Consider the following 25,745-nt stretch of genomic DNA (forward strand, 5'->3'; position numbering starts at 1 on the left):
TATTTTTTATTTAGTGTTAACTTTTTGGCAAATTGGCAAAGGTAAATAGTTATTAGTTAAATGGCGGTTTAATTTTATCGGTATGTCGTTCCACCGTTGTTCGCGATTAAAGCCACGTATTCATTTACATACGAATGTTTCAGATACATGTCGATCCATTACAGCCGACTTAGTGAAAACGACAAAAAACCAATTCTTCGTTTCTAAGTATATTTTGAAATATTTTTGCACAAAGCATAAAGTTGCATTTCTGAAGCATATTTATGTACCAAATTATTAGGAAAATATTTAGGGACGTAGAATTTGTGTTAATTCGTTAACGCTTAATCGGCCGTGAGGAGTCGATATGTGGGTAGCTTTCAGTGTTTTGGTGTACATAGGGTTGCCAGATTCTTGAGCATAGACTGGGATTGAATGGTGAGTACCTACCACCTATTAACTAAAATGCAGAACGTTTTCTCACTGTCTGTGAGTTTATGGAAAATAATATTATTGCCAGTTTTATTTTTGCCCAAAAACTAAGGTATTGTTTCATGATATGACTGTATCTGGACAATGAATGGTCCCACATTCCGGGACTGCCCCAGTAGCTGTTTCTGTCGTCGATACGTTAGGTTTAAAACAAATGTATCAGTGAACTTCCATAAGAAAATTTCGCCGTAAACATTTTGTGTAACCTTTTTCTTAATATTTTTTTATACCAATGAATAGTAAACAGGATGACTTTTGTACGATAAAAAAGGTAACCTATTTACATTGTTATACGAGTTGATGAATAATGATTAAGTATATTATATTCTTACAAAATATAGCTTACGAGTGAATGCGTGGCTTTACGATTACGCTGACGAACTCACGAAGCAACATACAGCGATACTTTGCAAACACTCCCTGAGGTGGAACGGCCGCGAACGCTTTGTTAGATGTTTTGGCTTGCAAACGAGATCTCTGACATGTGAACGCGGCACAATGGCTCTATCGTCGAATTGCTGGAAATATCTAGTGTTGACCTTCAATCTCTTATTCGCTGTAAGTGTTTGCTGACTTATTTATATTTATTAAACCCTCGTCCGGCTTTTTGTGTGTCCCGTTAAACAAAAACACGCTGAACAAGCGTCTTTGTGTTGTCATAACAACTTGCGGTGAAATTTTACAAAACACTATGCAATTTACATGTTTGTATTTTTAATCAAAATGTTAATATTAACTTATTTTATCTCACTCAAAACTTACGTAGTTATGACTTTAGCAAATGTGATTTGATTTGTTATATTTCTCACTTTTTTTTTCTCAATAAAGTTTCCATTGAATCACTTTGAGTTTGTAGTGTATCGTTGTTATATGCAAGTTTTAATCATATACAAAATGTATACTCACAGGTTTGTTTAAAAAATATATACTTAGTACAAAAACTTTTCAGTTTTCGTAGCAGATTTTTACAAAATTTTCTATAATAACATTTATAATTTGTAGTGTTAGTTTTCGCCACGTTTTCTCTTTTGATTGGCGCTAGTGTAGTGGTTCATGTTAGAGAAAGTCTTCATGTGGTAGTGTGTATTTTATCCAACTAGTTTCCTTTGTTCTCCGATAGATGTCAGCAGTGGTTCTCTTTGGCATGAGTGGATATCTTCTGTACCGGTTGTTTATATACCGTCACTTCATAGGAGTCGGTGTGGAATATCCGGCTATACTGCTATTGATGTTGGCAATCATCACATGTTCTATAGCTTGGATTGGATGGAGAACTGCAAAGTCCATGCACCAAATACATGTTATAATAGTAAGTATCAATTTGCTAATAATTAAATGTCAGTTTCACGGCGATTTACAAAACATCGACAGCAACAATAAGAATATATTAATAAGAATTGCGATTGATAAAATCAACAAAAAATTGGTAGAATTCTCTGGGCCGAATATGGTTGCTTTCCTACTAACGCCATCTACCGAAGAGTTCTCTAACCGATAACATTTTTAAAATTACGACGAATAAGGGTCAACACAAACCGAGCGTCGCGTTGGAACGTCAATATGTTCGTGCAGATTTCTCGAGGCTAATTAATAATTAAATATCGTCTTTATGCAGTTCAAATAAAGATTTTTATTCATCTTGAGATATAATAATTTATTTCACCTTTCATGAATTGTTTCTATCTTGCATAAATAACTATTGTTCACAAGTCTATTTGAATTGAATATTGATTTTATTCGATCAAGCGGAGCGAGGTCACTTAAACAACAACAGTTTATAAATTCACAGAAGTAAACTCACTTCTGTGAACTTATAAATTGTTACTCCTGCCTTGCTTCTACCAAAAGTTAAAGGTCCCATGTAGACAGACGGACGGACAATAGATGGATTGTTCGTCTATGTCTATCTGTTCGCCGATATTTGTACAATTGGATAGTGTGCATAATAATCCAAGTAAACTTGGACAACTAACTCCGTTCGCTCAATAACGTTTTTTTTATTCTACTTCAATTGCCGTCCATAGCCGATTTGGTGTTATATGATGATACAGTCTAAGGTGGTAGCGAGCTAACCTGTTAAAGATATCGTACCTAGTAATATAAAACTCATACCCCTGATTGGTTTCTACATGGTATCGTACCGGAACGCTAAATCGCTTAACGGCACGTCTTTTAAGTTGGAAGCCGCTAGACCCTGAATAGAGATAATTCAGAAATTATAAATTTCGAAATTTACGTATGTCAGCAACAGGCTTGCGATAGACGTAAATCTTGCAATCTTTGCTATCAAACGTAACTTTTGTTTTTTTTTTTTGTATGCAAAAGTGACGTTTGATGGTGATCTATGATACGTACGTGATACGTAATCACCCTGACGAGGCCCGTCACTTCTAAAAGCACAGCTCTTACTTCTTCGCCGGGGAGGCACTTTTGACGACGTTGCGCGTCCTTAGTCCAGAGAAAATTCAGAAATAACTTGTATTGCCCGTCCATGTACGATTTAACGAAATCTAGCTAAGTTCAATTTCAAGTAATATATTTTTTATTTTTTTTTAATTTCAGGCGGGTCTGCTTGTAATGCTGATCGTAGTGATAGAGTTCTCGTGTTTTGTGTGGGCGATGGTCGTCTGGGACAACATCGAGATAGACATCAAGACAACAATGACTTCCTATTTTCTGCTGACCAAGGAAAACAAGGAAGCCAGCGTGGACTCGGTCAGATGGGATAGATTACACGTTAAGGTAATTTTTACCCGACTATGGGAGGTAGAGGTGACAGCCTAGTGGTTAGGACGTAGGCTCCACTTTCGGGGCGCTGAGTTCTAATCCCGGCACTCTTAACCCCGAACTTTTCAATGTTTTGTGCGTTTTGATGGTTTTAAGCAATAAAAATATGACTTGTTTTAACTGTGAAGAAAAACATCGTGGAGAAACCTGCATGCCTGAGAGTTCTCCATAATTTTCTCATGGGCTTGTGAAGCCCACCAATCGTGGGGGACTACGGCCTAAACCGTTCTCATTGCAGAATAAAACCCGTGCCCTGTAGTCGGCCGGTAATCGGTTGATAATATGATAATGAAGATGACGATGGGAGGCTAATGTCATATGTAAATAGTGACCCCGACAGTCTAGTGGTTCGACACGATCGTGCGATCGGGTTCGATTCCAGGGTCGGACCATTGTATTGGGTTTTTCTATCAAAAAAGTAGTTACAGGCCGGAGTTTGAAAATTGGAGTTGACTGCAGTACCTAAGAAAGCACGTGACACATCTCTTTCGGGTCGTGTCAGAGCTGCTGTCCTATCGTACTATAACAGTGACGGAATAGAAAATATACTATAATAATTATAAATGTAATTACTAATGCCCGTTTTCACTTCAGATGAAAAAGGGAATGCCTAAATAAGTCACGCCTTATCTAAGGTTATTCCGGGGCATACCCCAACCGTTCACCAAAAGTAATCACCTTAGAGTTTGTGAAACGTTTTTTCTCAAGGCGTAGGGTTTAGACACTGGCCAAGTGCTGTTTGTTAGCCTTCACACGCTTTTGAGACCATCATGGAGTATGTCAGCAACAGGCTTGCGATAGACGTAAATATTGCAATCTTTGCTATCAAACGTAACTTTTGTTTTTTTTTGGATGCAAAAGTGACGTTTGGTGGTAAAGATCGCGAGATTTACGCCTATCGCAAGCTTGTTGTATGATACGTAATCACCCTGACGAGACCCGTCACTTCTAAAAGCACAGCGCATATATCTGTACAATCTGCACGCCTTAGAGTACTGAGACCCTCACGATGTCTTTCTTCAGCGTTAAAGCGTGATATTTTATTGCATTTCCGGCGATGGAGCTCAAACGAAAGGGAGGCCGAAGTCCTAACCAAAAATCTGAACCGAAGCGCTTGTGTGAAAGTTTTATTTCATAAACTAAAAACAGCATTATATTTTACAGTTCGAATGCTGTGGCGTTAGCGGCCCAAACGACTACAGTTCTGCTGGACACGTGCCCTTCTCCTGTTGCGGGCAGGGCCCTTTGGACTCCATACAGAAGCCCTACACCTCCGACTGCACGACGCTTTACCAGCGAGGTTGCGGCAACCTCCTGCATGACTACGCTAAACAGCATCTGCTGTTGGTTGCCATGGTTGCCCTGGCAGCGTCACTTCTGCAGGTTAGAACCCTCATCCTTCATATCCTGCCTATGGTTTAGTGGTTAGCGTGTTCGAATGCAGATCACGAGGTCCTGGGTTCAATTCCCGGGTCGGGCCAATGTTCGGTTTTTCTATCAATACATGCTCAGTACGATCTTGGAGCTTGGTATTGGTCTGGTCGTGTCGGATCTGCCGTCGCTCCAAATTTTTTTTTATTCCCCTACTATTTAGCCCTGCAAACTAACCTGGTGTTGATGCCGTCTAAGATGCTAGCGGGCTAACCTGTTAGGGAGTATGGTAGTCATACCCCCCAATCGGTCTCTACACGGCATCGCACGACATCGCACGAGTGGGGGAAGAGAGAATGCACTTGTGTTAGCGCACACACTTGTGCATTATAAAATCTCGCGCGTTGTTGGAAATTTTCTCTGGAGATTTACCACCGTGGTCGAAATCGGTAAGCGAAACTGTTCTTTCATATCCATACAGGATAACAATATAAAGTAAACGTACGAGACATCATTCGGAATTCCTTAAATCCAGGTTCTTGCTTTACCTTGTGGAGGGTCTACTAAGGCAAAATGTTCCAGTGAAGGGTCAGCATTTCGGCTGCATTAAATTAAACGCAAGTTTCAAACAAATACAATATTTTATTGCAAAGGTTAAGCTGTTAATGTTACATAGCCTCGAGAAAAACAAGAAATAAGAGCGTGGCGTAAGCTAGCGGACGTCAGAATTGATCTAGCTTGTCGATCATCGGATGCGTTCTCTATTAACAAACTTATATTTCCAATCTCATGCAGCGTTCTTGTTTCTATGAACTTTATTGAGAGAATATGCTGCAGCACTTTTACCCCGCTGAAAAAAATATTAATTGCCTAGCTTTTAGTTTATCTATGGTTGTCTTATTGCAACCCGTTTTGGATTCGGTTTTTGAACTACTGGGTGCGTTATTTTTTTTTTATTCTACTATTTTTATAAAGAATTACAGGCCCAGTTTTTATGCTGGTCTATCACTATCATCATCATTCATCCATCATGCATTGATTGCTGCTAGACACAGGCTTTCTATCTAATAGACGGTGCAGTAAGTATAGCCAAATTGTATACGTTGTTTTGTTATACTTTCCTTTTTTATATACCTACTTTTTGTGGTGTGCAATGAAAGTATACCTATTCATTCATTCATTCATTCATTCATATAGCTTAAAGCTGCGAATCGCCTAGTAGTAGAGCAGTTTGATGTATAAAGTCTAACATTATAGCCCACCAGGGCCCCAGGGGTAGTATGTTCTATGTAAGTTTCTTGTACATAATATACGTACAAGAAACTTACATGACAACGCCATCTAACGCACATATAACACAACGGAATTGAATTAATTCGATACTAGAGGGCACTGAGAGTTCTACAAATATTATTCGATAGCTGACATCACTGCAAATATTTAAATAAGATACAAATTGGTTAAATTGTCAGGTTTCCAAATTATAAGCTAGAAAAGTTGTACTGGTAAAATCATCAAATCAAATCCATTACACTTTATACTACTACTACTTTCAATTATATTTTCTATCATATATTTATATAATATATGATAGAAAATATATTATATATTTATATAATATATGATAGAAAATAGATTTGAAAGTATAAAGGCTGTAAGGAACTATTAAATAATTGATAAAGATATTTGACGCATAATATCTTTTTGAACTAAAACAAGAGATTAGACAGCATAGTCAATTGATGGAATTTCATAGTAAATAATAGAGGCCCAGTGATTCTGTTATACACAACACTCAACCTAAACCTAATTGAACTAAAAGTAGTGTTGTCCTTTTCACAAATACTATGGGAGAGGATACCTATCTCTTAGATTAGACCTGCCTTTTTATTTTAAATTCCACTTAGTACTTCGTTTTATTTTTGTTTCAGACATGAAACTAAGTTAAGATCGTAAAAATATCACCTTTTTTTCAAGTACAAATATGTCACTATTTCAAAGATACAGTGTTTTGAAAACCCCCTTTTCAGCACATTTAAATTAAGACTTTACCTTAAGTTTAGTGGATAAAATTTATAATAAAAACCTATATTATACTAGCTGTTGCCCGCGACTTCCTCTGCGTTTGATTTTGTTTTTTGATGTGGCATACAAATTGGTTGTAGTACTATAAAAATTTAAGTATTCAGTATCGCTTAGCCTTAAATGAGGTGTTTGCTGCTGTCCGCTGAGGAGTTCGGTCCTCTATCTCCAACCACATTCAGATTTACACAAATTTTAGGCAAAATTAGACACATTTTATAACCTCTTTAGTACAAAAATAATTATTTATATCGGTTATAATTTGTCGGAGTTATGGTGTAAAATCGTCGAACACTTTCATCACCTTTCCCAAAGGAACCGAGCTTAATGTCGGAATAAAAAGTATCCTATATTACTTCTAACACTTCCGAGAATATGTGTACAAAATTTCATGAGGATCGGTTAAGTAGTTATTGCGTGATAGCGTAACAAACAAACTTACATTGACATTTATAATATTAGTAGGGTAGGGATAGGGATTATCCGTTTTGGGATCGATGCTAATAAAGTCCAGGCTCCAAACTTAAGTTATTCAAACCCCTTTCGTTCAGCCATTTAAGCAATTAAGCATGAAAATTTAACTTGTGTTCGGGTAAATTAACCTATTTCTCTAGGCCAAATTTTTGTCTGATGGGACGCTTCGGTCATGGCTACCACCCTACTGACAAAGACGTGTCGCTTCTGCCATTTTGTGTTCGGGTAAAACGCCGCATAGAAACTGATTTAGGTTATAACTTCTTCCCCTAACATGTAAGCCCGCTACCATTTAAGACTGCATCATCGCTAACAACCAGGTCAGATTGCTAACAAGGGCTAACTAGTTGTAGGATTTAAAATAAAAAGACATGTCTAATCTAAGGGATAGGTATCCTTCCCCACGGTATTTGTGAAAAGGACAACACTATTGCGTTAGTCCAATAGGTTTCGAGTGTTGTGTATAACAGAATCCCTGGTATCTGTCCACTGACCTCTATTTTTTACTATGGGTAGTACAATAGAGGTTCATGGATAGGTCTGTATACCTGTCCCTTTCCGACCTATTACCTATCGCCATCAGTTCTTTCACATCACGTTAACAGTATTTCTTCGTGAAAGTTGGAAAAACTAACAAGCACACTTTCGCATCAATAACATTAGTAGAGATAACAAGCGAAAGCGCTCCCTCCTACGTTTATTAAGTACCTAAAGTCCTCCTACGTTGAATGCGGTAAAAATAGGTACCTCACTTGACAAGGTTTGCTTTTCTTATTAGAAAACTGGCCTTTGCCCGCGATTTCCTACGTGTATAGGTAGCTCATCATCAGAGTTACCGATATAGCTCAACGAGTAGCAAAGCTGAAGTGGAAATGGGCGGGGTACATAGCCAGTGACGTGCACTTTATACATGCGCAAAAGCACTGCCTAACCTAAAATTGATATACAACTCGTATAGCCGGAGAATGTTTGGCCTTTTTATGCAATTAATCTACTGAATGAATACCCTGGTAAGGTACCCGGTGCACGCCATTGCACATAGCGCTGAGAACCGATGGACGTTGGGGTTCCAACGTGCTGGAATGGCGACCTCGCACTGGTACGCAGCGTTGGTCAGCCCCCAACTGCTGGGAGCCGCTCGAAACAAGCGGCCCGGGCAGGGTGATTACGTATCTCACGACAGCAATGCGACAGGCGTAAATCTTGAAATCACTGCTGTCAAACGTCACTTTTGTTTATTTATTTTATGGAAAAATGACGTTTTACAGCAGTGATTGCAAGATTTACGCCTGTCGCATTGCTGTCGCGAGATACGTAATCACCCTGCGGGGCTGTGGAGTTACACTTCCGCCGTGTGTGAATAAATGGCACATGATTTTTTTTAAACATAGATGAATTGGTTGTTATCAACAATAACAGACAATTTACTACAAGTCGAATGCGACTTCGTACGCGTCCATCTTGTACATCTTCTAATTAGGTAGTTTCGCATGTAAAATTTCTTCTGTACCACGCAACACAATATACCCCGAACAAATGTATCAACTAGCCCGTATAATAGCGCTATTATCTCTTTTTTTGGCCTCTAAGGGTCGTAGCGATAACCTTTCTCGAGATATCAAATGCTAAAAAGATTTGATGTCTCCTTGGTTTTAAGTCTTATTACAAATAAACTCTCATCAACTGTTTTAACCCTTTCGGGGTTCAACTTTGATAAAGGTATCCATTCATGTGGAATGCATTCTACTATTTTAATTGTGAAATTTTATAACCAATTTAAATCGATAATATATTTAAACTGTAACTTATGTAAACTGTAACAGTAATTTATAATTTCTTCAATACTATACTCCACACCAAACAGATCTTCAGCAATGTACCCTCTACGCAGTTTTCGCTCTGAAACCGGAGCGTCTTCAGGAAATCCTCCTTGATGAAATGATGATATATCTGAGATGGCGGCCACCTCAAACTGGCAAATAACATTTTTTTTTACAACACCAACAATACTTGTATTAAAAGAAAAGGGTTGACTTGACTAAAAGAACAATAGTCTAGAATCTAGACTGCATGTCTAAGAGTTCTACTTAATGTCGAAATGTGTGTATTAATAGCCAACGTGGTGGACTACGGCCTTTACCCTTACTGTAAATTAAAAAAGTTTCATCCCCTATTAAACTTACAGTAAAAATAAAAAAAACTATATTGCCCTCCTCTGAATAGTCAAATTATTATTTTTTTCCGATTAGGGATTAGCGCGTTCATGCTAAAAAAAACACAGCTTTATTATTTAAAAAAAATTGCACTGATTTAAAATCTCCGAATTTATGGTAGACCGGTTGATAGCAAAACTTTCCGCACCTCTCCCAAACAAGTTTCAGGTCACCTTTCAATAAAACATAACGTATCAATTCTCCTGCTATTAGGTCGAGTGGTTATAGTATAATAGCATCGATGGCATCACCCGCCGTCCCGGGGGCTCTAATTGTTTCGGCTGACGTGATGATTATTGACCCACTAATGTAATTATCGTGTATCGTTTGTACTAGGTAGGTTCTTCCTTGTATATGCGAATGTGCGGATATTTTTCGCGTATTTTTATACGTACTTATTTGCAAAAATCTTGCGATCAAAATTAAAGATGTACCTTTTAACCAGTGGCGTGCACAGGGTTATTGACCAGGGTCTGCATAAAGAAGCAAGATGCCATAAAATCATTCCCCTTTATGTATTCCCAAAAATTGTAGGGTATGCAGTGCTCTTGTGCATGTATGAAGTGCACGCCACTGCTATTAACCGACTTCATTATTTTGGAAATAAATGTTCTTTATGTACAAAACCAGCTTTTTCCTCGTTATTTCTGCGATATAGGCCTCATAAGAAGGCTTAGAGTCACTCTGCTATGCTCGGAGTATCTCTACGTGATCAAATCAGAAATGTGGAGATCCGTAGAAGAACCAGAGTTACCGATATAACTCAACGAGTCGTGAAGCTGAATTGGCAATGGGCGGGGCACATAGCTCGGAGAAAGAATGGACGATGGAGTCCCAAGGTGCTGGAATGGCAGCCCCGCACTGGTAAGCGCAGCGTTGGTCGACCCCCTACGAGGTGGACAGACGACATTAAACGCGTCGCAGGAAGCCGCTGGATCCAAGCGGCACAAAACTGAGGAATTTCGAACAAAAGACCTATGTCCAGCAGTGGACGTCTTCTTTTTTTTTTCAATATCCTGTGGTAAACGTTTCTTATCCTGGAATAAAAAGAAGCCAATGTTACTCTCCGTTCTTTTAGTTAAATCCATGCCAAAAATCAGGTTTATTTGTTGCTTGTATGTACTATTTGAAGTACGTATTGCAAATACGCCAACAAATTCGCAGGCAAGCGCGACCTAAGTATTTTTTCATAACCTCGGCAAAGTAGCTTCGATCCATCGTGAACAAAACAATGAAATAGGTATAGCGTGCCAAAAGTACTCAACGTAACTGCCCATCAGGCTATCATCATAGTTTATGTACTCCTAGGTACTATTAAACTCACTTATATTAATTTTTATCCGCACTCACATCTTACAATCATGTTTGTTAACTAAAAGAACGTGAATAAAGATATAGCAATCTAAATTTTGGATAGAAGCAGGCGTTACCTTGCGGAATTAGGTAAGTGACTTTAACAGTTATTCAGTGTAAAGTCATTATCTCCTGAGGATATGGAGGTGACGGTAATAAAAGGAATACAGTAGGGTAATAAAATATACATTAAAATCTAACGCCAGAATCACTCTTTTCATTAGTGAAACCGTATGAAAATCCGTTCGGTAGCTTTTAGTCTTTCGCGCCCAGACAGACAGACAGACAGACAGATGCGGCGAGGATTAGTGTTATGAAAATTAAGCTTAATTTGATATACTCCGCGAAAAGTCTTCTAGGCACGTTTCGCTCCGACACCGGAGCATCCTCAGGAGATGATGGAATTCCGCAAGGTGACGCCAAACACACAATTAATAATTGGTGAGTTTTTACCCTAACTTGGAGGAACTATCAGTATAAATTAGATAGATACAAAAAACAAAGACAAAAACCAGTAATGTCTTTATATATACACTTGTCAAGGACAAGCATGTCAAAGTGAATAAGTTTTATTTTGTTCATAATTATGAATGTGTGTAGGTATTTAATTAAAACTTGCTTTTAATTACAATTCCTATTAGTTAACCAATGAAGTGTAAAATGGGGAGGTTGCAGAATCAATCACCTGCGATTCAGTTACAAATAAAACATCGATGAGTCGTAATGCATTTATGAATTAATTTATTCGTTCTGTGAGTTACGGCAATTTGTTTTGAAGGCTTCTTTTGTATCAAATGCAAAAAAATCTTTATTCAAGTAGGCCCGGCCCATAGGTGACACTTTTGATGATTACATAAGAATTACACGGTAGTGAGACGATGGCGATAACCACATTCGTAAACTTAAAACTAAAGCTACGAGGGTTCCAAACGCGTCCTGGTCTAAGAAGAAGCACACAACAAACTTAGCGGGGTGTTTTTTTTTAATCAAGTTTCAAGTACCTATTAAATATTAACATTATTCGGTCGTCTTTCTAAACTTGAAGTAAGTACAATCAGCGCCGTGCGTGGAAAATGGCATAAAATGGAAAAAATCCCTTTCTATTCGACTTATATGAAATATTAAGGGTAGGCAGTGCATTTGTGCATTTATGAAGTGCACGCCCCTGAGTATAATACTTAGTTTTTTACTGTTTTAAATGACTACTGAAAAATTAAAACATAACTAATAACTAAAATACTCATCATCATCATCATCATATCAACCGACAGACGTCCACACACACACACGTCTTTTGTTTCCAAATTCCACGGTTCTGTGCCGCTTGGATCCAGCGGCTACCTGCGACGCGCTTAATGTCGTCTGTCCACCTCGTTGGGGATCGATCAGCGCTGCGCTTACCAGTTCGGGGCAGCCAGCAGTCTAGCCCTGCGATGGCCAAACTGCCTGCCCAGCGGGGTCATTATCGGGCATAACTTTAATGGGAAGAAGAAAAATACTCTATGTGACTTTACTATTTAAAGTTGGTATTCGACTAGATTATGCGTCGTTCATTGTCGATGCGAGGAACATGTCTTAAAAGCTGTTTAGCATGTCAGTGTGACATTACCTTAATATAATAATATTAAGGTTGCGCTACCCGTTAGACCGTGGAATTTTTAACTACATACGAATTATGTGCTGATTATTTGACATGATCGTAGTGATGATCTGCAAGGTATGCAGTCGAACATCATTTGTTTTGATTTTATTGTGTTCGAATTGGGTTTGATTTGGATTTGCACTACTATTAACTCGTTGCTGTACCTATTTAGTCAATAATTACTGTTAACTAAATAGGTAAATAAATAAGTAGATAAGCAAAATAAATAAATAAAAAACTTAAATAATATTTGCAAGATTGTACCACAGAATTAAGAACATACAGAAATCGTGAACACGACTAATATTGAAACATCAATAAACCACTCAATTTTAGAGTTGTTTCTCGAACAAACGGTTAATCACTTCATATTATTTAGCAGTTGAAAGTTATTATATCTTTAATTTTCTGAACTGGCAATTTTGAAGAAGAAACATTTTGTGAGCTAGCAACATTCCGCGAGTGTAAAGTGAGACGTGCGCGGGCGCTTTTACTGTTTTTGAACACAATACACGGCATACAATAATGGCTGCATGAAGATTCTGTATGCTCTTTATACTGTGGATTGTACGTTGTATACAAGTAATTGCCGAGATTTAGGTACAGCAAAAGTTTAATTGCCCGTGCGATTTCGTACATCGCGTGTCTCGCTCTTGATTATGTTCCCGCCCGCTATGCAGGATTAAATGGCATGCTTACAAGCCGCGCGTATGCATTATGTACTGGCCAGCGTACTCTTAAGGAATTGCGAAAATTCACACAATGTCATCCATCATGACCTCATTGTAGACACGTAGTGGGCAGCGACCTCTACTTACATGGTAGTAGGTTTGGCATGACTGGCAGTTGGCACCTTGCTATACTAAAGCATATACTAAAGCAATAAACAAACTTTACTGCAATCTTGTGTAAGTGATGTGTAGTCAGTAGTGGTAATGATGTATGGCAACGGGCGTGGCGTGCATACAGGGTTTGCAGATGACATAAAATCTCCATTACGAGCTATATAACTTAAGGGTAGGCTTTTTATTACTCTTACTATGCTCACCCTTAATTTTTAATAACTCATATTGGAGATTAATTGACGGCCGATTGGCGCAGTGGGCAGCGACCCTGCTTTCTGAGTCCAAGGCCGTGGGTCCGATTCCCAGAACTGGACAATATTTGTTTGTGTGAAGAACATAAATGTTTTTCAGTGTCTGGGTGTTTGTCTATATACTATAGGTATTTATCTATATTATTCATACAATTGTTATCTTAGTACCCATAACACAAGCTAAGCTTACTTTGGGACTAGATGGTGATCTGCATACCCTGTTCGTACCCTCTATGCACGCCACTGATTGTCGTAGTATATTTATTTATTTTAAATCATCTACCCGCTTATGGCATATACCCTGGGATTACCCTGTATGTACGTCACTGGTAACAGACCGCCCTGTTAGGGTAGTTTGTATTCGTAAGTATAAATATGTCTCGCTTTCTAAGATAACTTCAGTGCTTTGAAAAAAATGTTACTTTTAACGCATGCTTGCATAAAGGATTTCTTAGTTCTTTATGAAAACATTTGAATAAAATAGAAAATACTAAACGTAGAGTCTCAGTATTTTGGCCGCATGCAACTAAAAAAAAAGTGGAAAGGAGCGACCACGTAGCCGCATTTTAGTTTGCAACGTTCTGATATCGAATCCGGTCATGTCACGCTCTTATGAGTGTAGAACCTGTCAACCCACATTACAGCAGATTGGACGTCGGACGATATAGCTGTGAATTTCTGACTCTTTAAGAAGGTATTTGCCCAGATATGGGACATGAGGAATACGATTGTAACTAATATTATAAAAAGGTGAAGTTTGTGAGTTCGGATGTTCGGGGTAATTCCCGTTAATACTGTTCCGATTTAAAAAATTATTTCAGTATTTTCAATATGCAAACAGATTACATGTAATTGAAGTCGGCAATAATTCTATAATATGACCTGTGCTGCCCGAACATTAAATTAAGGATCTACAGACTGCTATTAATTATATAAGTTTAATATCGCAGCTAAAAATATATTTTTTATGTTTAAAATAAAATAAATCATACGAGATAAAAGTTTCGCGTATACTTTCCAGATTCTTATAAAATAAATAGCTATTTATTAGAAAATGGAATGAATATATGAATGGATAAAAAGAATAGAATAGAATAAAGAGAATATAGAAATAAGAAAAACACAAGAAAGAGTATATAGAAAATTTAACTTTCATGGAGTTAGAGTTTCTCATGGAGATTTATTTGCTGTAGAAACAGCATTTATTGATAGAGTTGATCGGAATATAATGAGAAAACAAATACCAAAAAGCCGGTAAAATTATAGCGTTATCCGTGCGAGAATGGTCGTTTTAAATATGATTTCGTTTAGAAATACAATTGTAACCAATAATAACTTTAGCGTAGATAAAGTTGCGCGTGTCAGATAGTGACAGAATAAATAACTTAAGCCTACTTATTTGAATGATACATTTGTGTGTAAAGACTTAACCATGTTTATTAACTGACTGATAAGGTAGGTAGTTATAATGACATCAATATAATAATTAAACAGTTATTAGCTGTATCTTCTATGATAAGCAGAGACTGAATGTTAAATGACTCAAGGTTTCCGGTAATCAGTTGATTCATAAGTATAAATGGGTTTTTTTATTCGTACGTTTTTGTACTCTGAGAACGTTTATATGAATTAAATTATTAGTTCCCTTTTTTAAGTAAGATTTGCGTGGTTAATCAACATTTCTTAAATATCAAAGTTAAATGTCGCGGGCAGAATCTGACTACCCTGGTCTAATCTGACATCTCATACCCCCGCAGTCCCGTCGTTACCGAGATCCATGCAACTGGGTCGAAATATCGACAATTCCCATAATATTATCGTGGTAGGTACCGGTTGAAATATATTTAAGAAATTAGTTTCCTTCCTCATGATCATCATCACATCACAGCCGATACATAGGTCATATCAGAATAGACTCTATTCGTATGGTATAACGAAAGCGACAAAATGACGTTCACAAAGCTTTCTCATTAGCTGATATTTTTCCACGATAGGCGAAAAGTTACCCCGACACTCTACGATATAGTAGTAGAGGTTTTCGAGATAGATGTCGTCCAGTACACAAGCAACCAAGTCCCAAGCAAATATACCGGTAAATCTTAAACGCCTGGCAAATAAATGACGGCTATTCTGAAACGTTTTTAAAAACAATCGATTCGCTTAAGCTATAATGTTACCCTTCTATATCAAATACGTGATAGCTCGTCCTCCCGATCCCCTACGGAGGTGATCTCTCTAAACTCACATCCTCACTCATCAGGACCTTGCCGCCGCAATCATGCGCCCATTATCTATATTGCTCTTATCAACGCCCATCTCCCTCTAACGCTACCAATAAGACAGAGATGACAAACCGTATTGAGATAAACGCATTTGCTCCCACGCAGTAGCTATGTCAGGTGATATAGTTTCTAGTACTTACGAGTAGATAACTTCCTTTGGTCTGGCTAACTAGCGTAGGTACTCGTTATGTGACGTAAATTGCAGGGTTTTTAAAGACAATTTTCGAAGGAATACTGTAAACGTAAATCCTTTTATGCCACGTTGATGCAACGATGATTTAAGATGAAGTTAGACTTATAAATAATAAATATAGTTATAATTTAAAGAATTTCTCTTGTTCCATGTTACATTTTTTTGTTGTATGATTTGACATAAAACACACCGAACTTCCACATTTGTATTTGAATTTGCCATTCTCAACTACTTTAAAAGTACCCGTTTCCTTACGGAGAAATTTTCAATTTTAATTTTTTTTAACAGTTATATCTCTTTTAGTCTACCTTATGGTAATACGTTGTCGAAATTAAGTACCCATAAATAATCGGTTCTCTGAGCGTCGTCTTTTAGTCAGTCAGTCAGTAAGTCAATAAGTTACTGATGTAGGCATATGATGACAGCATACAAGACATGACTGTATAAATACCATGTTTTAATGAAAGATTTAATTAAGCTCTCTAATAAGCTTTATAAGGGACAAAGGTTATAGGTCCATTGGGATTTGTGACGTTATTGGTGGAAGCGATGAGGTCACTGCGCGCGCGCCGGTATTATTCAGAGCAAGGTTTTGCCACTTAGTCATGCAAATATCCCACAAATATCGTACCTACGTTCAGACGAATTGACGAAGACATTTGTTTTCTTGTGTTTCCTTGAGGTATGATATTAATCGTGACATAGTAATACGGAGCTTTTTCACGTTTTGCCATTTGTTTCACACCATAACCTTTTAAACATTATGTAACATTTGTTAAAAAGGCCCTTTGTGTTGTTGAAATCAGTTTTTCCGACGTACCTGGCGCAGCGGTGAGCGCTGTGGATTAAAGTGGATGGTTTCGGGTTCGATCAATAGTCAAATTTGAAAATTTATGGTTTCTGAATTTTCTCTGGTCTGGTCTAGTTGGTGGATACTGCCGTGGCTAGTTACCCCCTACCGACATAAACGTGTCGCTAAGCGAATTAGCGTTCCGGTACGATATCCCGTAGAAACCGATTAGGGTATCGGTTAAGTATTACGTTACCATCTTAGTCTGCATCATCACTTACCAGCAGGTAAGATTAAAAAAATAATATATGTATAATATACTCGTAAATCTGTGTAACTTTTTTGGTGAAGTAAAAAGAATGCTGACAATGGTGATTCCATGGCTCAAACTCGACTATTTCTATATAACGATGCTCCAGCAAAATAACGATATATTATGTTTAAAAAAAAAGAGTAGAGCCGCTTCAAAGAACAAGAATAATATAAAACGTATCACAGCACAGTAAACATTTAGGGACTAAAGTTCTCAATATTATTTGTTGAATGTTGAAATAAAGCAGATTATCATCCCAAAAACAATTCCAACCTAAATTCAAAATGGCGGATGAAGCGGCAGATATTGGTTGTTTTTTAAACAACCACTAAATTCTCAAAAGGTCAGGCCAAAATATTCCTGTCGGTAATAATTCATTTATATCATTAAGAGCCGTTTAGTTTATGATTGCCGATTTAGAAACTAATCCGATATGGCATGAGGTATCGCGATTCCCACAACTGAAAAATGTTTGTGCGGTGAACATGAACTTTTTTCAGTGTCTAGAGGTTTATCCGTATATTATAAGTCTTTATGTGTATTATCCCTAAAAATATTATTATCCATAAACATAACACAAGCTAAAACTCTTACTTTGGGGCTAGATGGCGATGTGTGTATTGCTGTAGTATATTTATTATTATTATCCATCCGTCTACATTCGCATTTATAATATAAATATGAAATATAGCATAAAGCTTTATAAATAGGTTTTTTTGATTTAACCAAGTCATCGAAAATGACTTTTACTTAGAAGTAACTTCTCCCTTTTTTCTGGGAGACAAGAAGTAAACAAAGTATAGACCTAACAGCTAATACCTACTCCGTAATCGTAGCTTAGGCTATTGAATAATTGTTGACTCGTTGACCGACAACGTGCCCTCAGAAGGAAGTCATTGACTGTAATCAGATGATGCTCACTTGCCCGCAAGCCGAGTGATTCACGTTGCGTGCCGTTTCTTATCAAAGTAGGCGGGATACCTACCGACCTAATGTGGAAACGTTTAACTTTTACATACATACCATACACTAGCAGTTTATGATTGTTTTTTTCTTAATTTGTGAGATTGTATTTTTTAAGTGCCCCTATCCTATTTCCTCTTTAAAAAAGTTATGAAGCCTCCTTCAAGAATTGGACTTTGGGCTATCAAATGCAAATATAGAGTTGTACATCTGACTAGTTTCAAAGATTAACGCGCTCATAAAATATAACTTACGAGCTTTGTTATTAGTACTATAGATATTTGTGATTCCGGGAACGAGTTGGCAACACTGGTCATCCGGTCATCCTTGCACAAAGACCAGCTGATAGCTAGTATGTGTTCGTACCTTAGACATTTCGTTTCATGAAGCAATCATAAATTAGTCGCACGTTGCAAATATGTCGCAACATATCACAGACTCTTTGTTAGCGCTTGGCAGTAAATTATACCCAAAGTACTCATTGTTCTAAGCCGAGAGGTGACTCATCTCGCCGGCATCGGCAGTGATTACTTCCTCTTAGCGTAATTAACATAGTGCGTTTACGGTTTATAGTGTTAGCAAAACTGCCTTTGTACATTTATTAAAAAAAAAATGGGTCAGGCTTTGTTCAAACTGGCTAATCTGTAATCGATATAAGCTGGAGTGGGAATTTAAAATGACAGGAACCCACCTCAGTCAACAGGGATAGAAAGAGGAAGTTTGAAAAAAATATATAAAAATGGCAGGAATTAAATGGACAGAAGACACAGTTGACAGGTGTCAAGATTGAAGTAGAGAAGGATAAAAGTTTATTAAAAGTTCAAAGAGTTTTGATATTTGAGTTTAATTGGATTTATGCTGTAATTAGAGATACTTGACAATATTTAACACTGTACGTATGAATAAGAGGTTTCTTTTACCAACTTACATACGTGACAAGGTTACTTTAATATCCTGGTACCTACTTACCTAATTGCAAGCTGTTAGTTTCGAGGTTCACTTATCATAAGTAGGTAAATAGGTAAGACTAAATTGATGTGGCTCGAAAAATAAAACCCGACTATTTAACTTAAGATCGTGTCAAAATTGGATTGAATTATTTCGGAATGCATTGGGTATGCAACGTTTTTTTTTTGCTATTTTTGTTAAATTCACAGAGTACAGTTAGTTCATTATAAAGTAAATTGTATATAACGTGTAAATGAAAACCAAAATAATAATTCATAGGCTTCAGAGATACATTATGTACTGTCTCTTAGACTTATCTTCAAAACTGAAATCTAATAGTTCCTATTTGAGTAAACCACAGATACAGCCTGAACATCACATGCAAAATTAAAATCATGTGACTCCTGCCACATTGTTAGGTACGCGCCTCGTAGCGTAGGTACTACGCGCGTGTCGGTCTTTTATCTTCAGGGTTGTCATAAGTAAACACTTAAAATGTTTTTAATTCGTTTGCATGAAAAAAATTAATATGCTTTGTGTTTCTTATGCAATATACTTATACATCCTTCAATATTATTTCGTAATCCTGTTAAACACTGTATATATTTTTAAAAATAGTTTCTAGTAAATACCTATATCATTCGTAGATATACATATAGTGTTATTTATTTTATCTATTTTTTTAAACAAATTTTACTGAATCGTGTAAATGCATGTACCTATAGCGGACGATCATTCAGTCAGAAATGTGGGCCAGAATGTGGTCAGAATTTTAAACATGATACCGAAGGTCATATTAGATCGACCTTTACCTAAGTTTAAACAATATATAAAACACATTGAACCAATCGTGGTTACTACATAATTGATAAATTCCTCAACGACAAAACTTCTTGGAAGCAGGCACTCTACTCTCATCTCTCACAAAACGGAAAAATTCCAAAGATTGTTAAACTATAAAATGAAGAAACTCACAGATTGCTCTTTACCAAAAGAGCAATCTGTGAGTTCCTTGCCAGCTCTTCTCAGTGGATTTTGCCTTCCGAACCGGTGGTAGAGTCACTACAAACAGACTGACTTGACGTTTCAAAAGTGCTTATAAACTAGGCCTACTTGAAATAAATGAATTTTGATTTTTTTAAATTTTGTATAACATATATCCTTTTTGCTGTAAAGAATTCCATAGATTATTAATAAAATAAGTTCTTTTAACCCCATAGAGCAGCACTTAGCACCTTAGGCCAACACTCATTCCTAAAGGTTGACGGCCGATTGGCGCAGTGGGCAGCGACCCTGCTTTCTGAGTCCAAGGCCGTGGGTTCGATTCCAACTGAACAATATTTGTGTGATAAACATGAATGTTTTTCAGTGTCTGGGTGTTTATCTATATATTAAAAGTAATATTATTCATAAAAAAATATTCACCAGTTATCTTCGTACTCATAACACGGCCTATGACGGCCGAAAGGCGCAGTGGGCAGCGACCCTGCTTTCTGAGTCCAAGGCCGTGGGTTCGATTCCCACAACTGGAAAATGTTTGTGTGATGAGCATAAGTGTTTTTCAGTGTCTGGGTGTTTATATGTATTTTCTAAGTATTTATGTATATATAATTTATAAAAATATTCATCAGTTATCTTAGTACCCATAACACAAGCTACGCTTACTTTGGGGCTAGGTGGCGATGTGTGTATTGTCGTAGTATATTTATTTATTTATTTATAACACAAGCTACGCTTACTTTGGGACTAGATGGCGATGTGTGTATTGTCGTAGTATATTTATTATATTTATTATTATTAAAGGTGATATTATATGCGAAGCACATAAACATCGATTTACCTTATTTGACCTATTATTGTTTTCAATGTTAAGTTTGATCATGACTGAATATATAGTACAGTCACTATTGGTCACGTTTACAGTACATTCAAGTCTTACGTATAGAGCTTAGATACAAATTAATATACGTATGGATTGCATGAACTAAATCCGAATACTTAGAATTGCCCCTTTTCCAGCGAAGCTCGCAAAACCTGGTAACACACTGCAAGCAGAAAATAAATGTTAATACATTTCTATTTTGATGATGACGAATTAATAAATAAATAAAATATACTACGGCAATACACACATCGCCATCTAGCCCAAAAGTAAGCGTAGCTTTTGTTATGTGTACTAAGATGACTGATGAATATTTTTATGAATAATATATATAAATACTTATAATATACAGATCACACAAACATTTTCTAGCATTGGGAATCGAACCAACAGCCTTGGAAACAGTGAAAGAAGTCTCACTATACACCCGCGGAATGCTGATAGCTCACAAACTTTTCCCATTTTCCTCTTTTTATGGTAAAAGTTTAGAACGAAGTTAATGAACGCGCAGGTGAGGTTTTCCTTACGCGGGGACCGAGTTCGAAACCTGGCACGAAATTTGAGCGCTTGGGTTGAGATTTTCTGCCTACATTAACTTATTCGATCGCGTGAAAGTTAAATACGATTTGTATAGTATCGAAAAAGCGGCATCTAGAGATAATAATGGTTTCCATTATTGTAAATAAGTAGATAAACTAGTTCGTCGATCTAGAATTAGAACTTCGATACCAATTAAATCGTAGTAAAATTATGTGCGTTTAAAATATCACTGGAAAACATTGTGAGGGAAAACTGCCTGATGTCTGAGAGTTCTCAAAGGTGTGTGAAGTCTATCATTCGCTGTTGGCCAGCATGTTGGACGGCCTAAATCTTTATTCTGAGAAGTGACGCGTACCCTGTAGTGGCCCAAAAATGGGTCGATAATGATGAACTAGAGAAAAATGAGAAAAACAAAGTGGATTACAAAAGTGCTCTGGTTCAAGAAGCAGGTATCGTCATCAGGAACGAATAACTGGTTCCAATAAAACTAGCTTCTTTAAATATACTTAGGTACTTTCTTTCACGCAGATTATTCTGTGCTAAGACATAACAAAATGCAAGACCGCGTTTAGCTCGGTCTATAATTACTGGGATACCCACCTTTATATTCTGTGGTCAATATTCAGTGAACAATAATTAATGATTGCATGTAATCTTCTAAGGCAAATAACAGTTTTCTACGTCATTATTTCAATGCAATAGGTTTAGTCATCTGTTAGTCAATTATGAATTTAGTTATTTGACGCAAACCAAGCAAGTGATATTTAAATGTATAAATTAATACAAAACCCTGAAAAGTTGGAGGTCCAGTAATCTAACTAGGTCCCCACGAGATCCCTCCTTGACAGAACCTCATTCCGAGGCTCGCCAACAAGCCCGCGTTACGGTGTTAAAATCATTTCAAATAATCAGCACACACACACAATCACACACACACACACACAATCACACACACAAACAAGCCAAGCCAAAGCCCCTAACCACTAGGCTATCACCACTTTTTACCTCATCATCATCATATCAACCCATTATCAGCCCACTGCAGGACAAAGGTCTCCACCCACAATGAGCCATTATCGGCCCACTGCACTCCACCCACAATGAGAAGGGGTTAAGGCTGTAGTCCACCACGCTGGCCCAGTGCGGAATGGTGGACTCTACACACCTTTGAGAACATTATGGAGTACTCTCAGGATTGCAGGTTTCCTCACGATGTCTTCCTTTACCGTTGAAGCAAGTGATATTTTAAATACTAAAAACGCACGTAACTTAGAAAAGTTAGAGGTACGTGCAGGGATTTGAACTCACCTTTTCGAAAGTGAATTCGAAGTCCACTTCCTTTGTTACCTAATGAACTAATATTATTTAATCCAGCAAAAAAGGCCGTAAGAATTAATTATTGCGTAATTAATTACTTTAACTAGGTAGGTAACTTTTGAATAATTAATAATGTATAGTCTCTTTGAAAAAGCTCCGCATTATAGTAGGAACTTAATTAGTAGAACATAGTCAATTAGTAGGTATTTGAGATTAGCACGCTCGCTATCGATGTACTCGTATCGTTTTCGTGTATCGACGTAAAATGGATCTAATTCTTGCCTTGAAGCGGTGATAGCTGAGTGTGTAGCTCGACTTAACTTTCGTAGGGCCGTGTTGGAATACCAGCATTCACCTCTCAAGTTATTTGTGTTTAAAGTAATTAAAATATCACTGGCTTTAACGGTGTCTGAGAGTTCTAACATAATGTTTTCTAAGGTGTGTGGAGTACACCAATCTGCACTGGGCCAGCGTGGTGGGCCGGTAAAGGGTTGATGTGATGATGATAATATTTGTCGTCAATTCTCCAATTTAGAAAATTCATAAGCATTTTTAGCTGATATTGAAGCTCTTAAGTCTAGTAACTCACAAGGATGACCCAAATTTCAATGTATTATTTTGCTGTACGAAACGATAGAAATTTTTTTTTTTTTTTTTTAATTAATTTAATTTAATCTAACCCTCACTCCTATGATAGAGGGAGCCTGCGCCCAACAGTGCGACATTATGATGAGTAGTAATGGAGTTTTTGTGACAGAGCTCCGTCCGGGAAATGACCGCTATGAATATTTCTGCAGCCAAGAGCATAATCGTGTTCCAAGGGGTGTGTGCCGTTGTTATTTCAGGCACACGCTTAAAACCAACGTTGATACGTCGACGGACACTGGGCAGCAATTTGTAGGACGTGTGCTTTGCCCTGCGAAGTGTTGCTTCGTTTATAGACGATTGTTTTTCCTTAACTATCATGTTTAATAGCTGCGTGGTCCGCAAATAATTACCATTAGGTAAAAAAAAAATCTGCGCAGTTAATTCACATACAGCAGAAGTGAAACTTCTGATAAGTATTGGATAGAAGCAGGCGTCACTTTGCGGAATTCCATGACATTACATGAAAATTAAGCTTAATTTGATATACTCCGCGAAAGCAGGATAATCTATACGGTGTGATTTATAATTTCTTAAATCGTTATACTCCACACCAAACAGATATTCAGCAATTTACTCTGCACGTTTAGCGTTGAGTTGGATATAATGTAACAGGAGTACTTATTAGGAGCTTTAAAGTTATTTAATTCGGTTTCCATGGTAACTAAAATATTCCATCTCATTCTCTACTCTACATTTATGTGTTTGTCTCTTTATCTACATATTGTTAAGTTACCATGGTAACTAAAAATTTAAAAAAATTGTAATGTATTATTAATGTGTTTGTTTCTTCGTCGTGACGCATTTTTTTTTATTTATTAAGAGCACTAACAACGTCCATATTAAATGTTTTTAAATATAGCATACTGACAAAAACATGGACTGATGTGCACGTCAATTATGTCATTTTCGTTTCATCGTGTTTCAAATCCCTATGATTCTAAAGAAAAAAAAACTGGACACTAGTATGCTTTTGTTTCAGAGTTCGGGTATATTCTGCACCTTCTTCCTTGCTCACGCGATCAAGGAGCGGCGTCGGGCGTCCTTGCGACACTCAATATCCGTCCGGGAGGCTTTCGCGGCACCAGACGACTCTCTACTGTCACCACCCACAGCGCCTGCTCCAACCTTGCCAAAGTATTGAATTCCCTAGCTCTTAAGATTTGAACTGCCTGTAAGCCAGCGCATACATAGACATTTGCAGGCAGGGCAGAGCATTTTGTTCGTATCGTAACCAGTTGTCCATTGTAACTCTATTTTTGAATTGACAAGTTCTTAAGGCGCGTTAATCACTTTTTCGGTTTAGGTCATCGAACCCTTCCTATGAGCAGTGGCGTGCATAGAGGGTATGCACAGGGTGTGCAGATGATATAAAATGAAGGAAATCTCCAGTAGGTAAACTATTACTGTACTGTAATTGTATTGCATACTGTATAGTGTATATGTACATAGATTTAGTTAGTTCAATCGACAGTCCCCGAAGACTGCCCGGTATGTATACTTTTTGACTTTTCTTATTGTGCAGTGGCTTGCACAGCGTTTATGTCCAGGGTAAGCATAAACAGGAAGATAGTGTTAAATAGAAAAATCCTCCTTCTATACAAGTTATATGAAATCTTAAGGTAGGCAGTTTTTGAGCTTTTGAGCATGTATAAAATGCACTCCACTGTTATCATGTAAAAAAAATTTTAATGTATAACTTTCCAATGCAGTCTGTTTTAAAAAATAGGAACAAAAATTCAAGATAGTTTTACTCCAATGTGTGTTTTTTAGGAAATATTTTACAGTCAAAAGTTATGAAAATATGGATGCATAATACCACCAGTAAGAAAAAATTGTTTTTTAAAAATATCAAACAAGCTTAACCAAATGTTTTTTCTTGAGATATGATAATGTTATACTATTTTACTTAGTTTCCAAAAGTCCTTTCATAAGTCGGGAGTAGAGCATCGCATCATAACCGAAGCTTTGCAATTGTCTATAAATTCATTAGTTACGTTTGACTTATAGGTATGAATTTTTGTTGGAAAACGATAACGATAAAGATAAAATGCCCTGCCCAGCGTTCACCAGTATGCGTTGGCCAATAATGATCTAGTTAAAATGTTAACTAAGACCATTATCTCCTGGGTTCGATGCCCGGGTCGTGCCAAAACTTTGAGCTAGCATGACATGAGAGAGAATGTCAGAACTATCTAGATGTACCACGGTGGTGAATTCCCGAGTCCAGCCAAAAAAATGCTGGGTACTATTCAGTTTTTATCCAATTCTTCCTTAAAGTACAATCCGAAACTTTAAAAAACTTGTGAAAGATCATTGTTTGTGTCAATCATCTAATGACCCATGGTAGTACACTGCTCCCTTCTCTTTTTTAATTTAGATT

The 25,745-nt window shown here is 37.2% G+C and overlaps 1 protein-coding gene across 2 annotated transcripts; it reads left to right on the forward strand.

Annotated features, from left to right (window-relative positions):
• Positions 1–25,745, forward strand: LOC120624627 (23 kDa integral membrane protein-like). 2 transcript variants are annotated; one of them, XM_039891278.1, is made up of 6 exons: positions 1–41; positions 813–1,029; positions 1,592–1,780; positions 3,034–3,213; positions 4,423–4,641; positions 24,345–25,745. In XM_039891278.1, exons 2-6 carry the CDS (start codon positions 970–972, stop codon positions 24,504–24,506), a joined length of 810 nt encoding a protein of 269 aa, XP_039747212.1. In that variant the 5' UTR covers positions 1–41; positions 813–969; the 3' UTR covers positions 24,507–25,745. The 2 variants fall into 2 exon arrangements, with proteins under 2 accessions (XP_039747212.1, XP_039747211.1); XM_039891277.1 differs by lacking the exon at positions 1–41 and adding an exon at positions 356–417.

Source organism: Pararge aegeria, chromosome 6, assembly GCF_905163445.1.
Source record: "Pararge aegeria chromosome 6, ilParAegt1.1, whole genome shotgun sequence".
Lineage (NCBI taxonomy): Eukaryota > Metazoa > Arthropoda > Insecta > Lepidoptera > Nymphalidae > Pararge > Pararge aegeria.

Bases quoted from the DNA above. Each gene is read 5' to 3' on its own strand.
- LOC120624627 (XM_039891278.1), top strand. From the start codon at position 970: ATGGCTCTATCGTCGAATTGCTGGAAATATCTAGTGTTGACCTTCAAT. The intron at 1,030-1,591 runs GTAAGTGTTTGC...GTTCTCCGATAG, and splicing joins CCTTCAATCTCTTATTCGCT to ATGTCAGCAGTGGTTCTCTT. The intron at 4,642-24,344 runs GTTAGAACCCTC...CTTTTGTTTCAG, and splicing joins TGGCAGCGTCACTTCTGCAG to AGTTCGGGTATATTCTGCAC.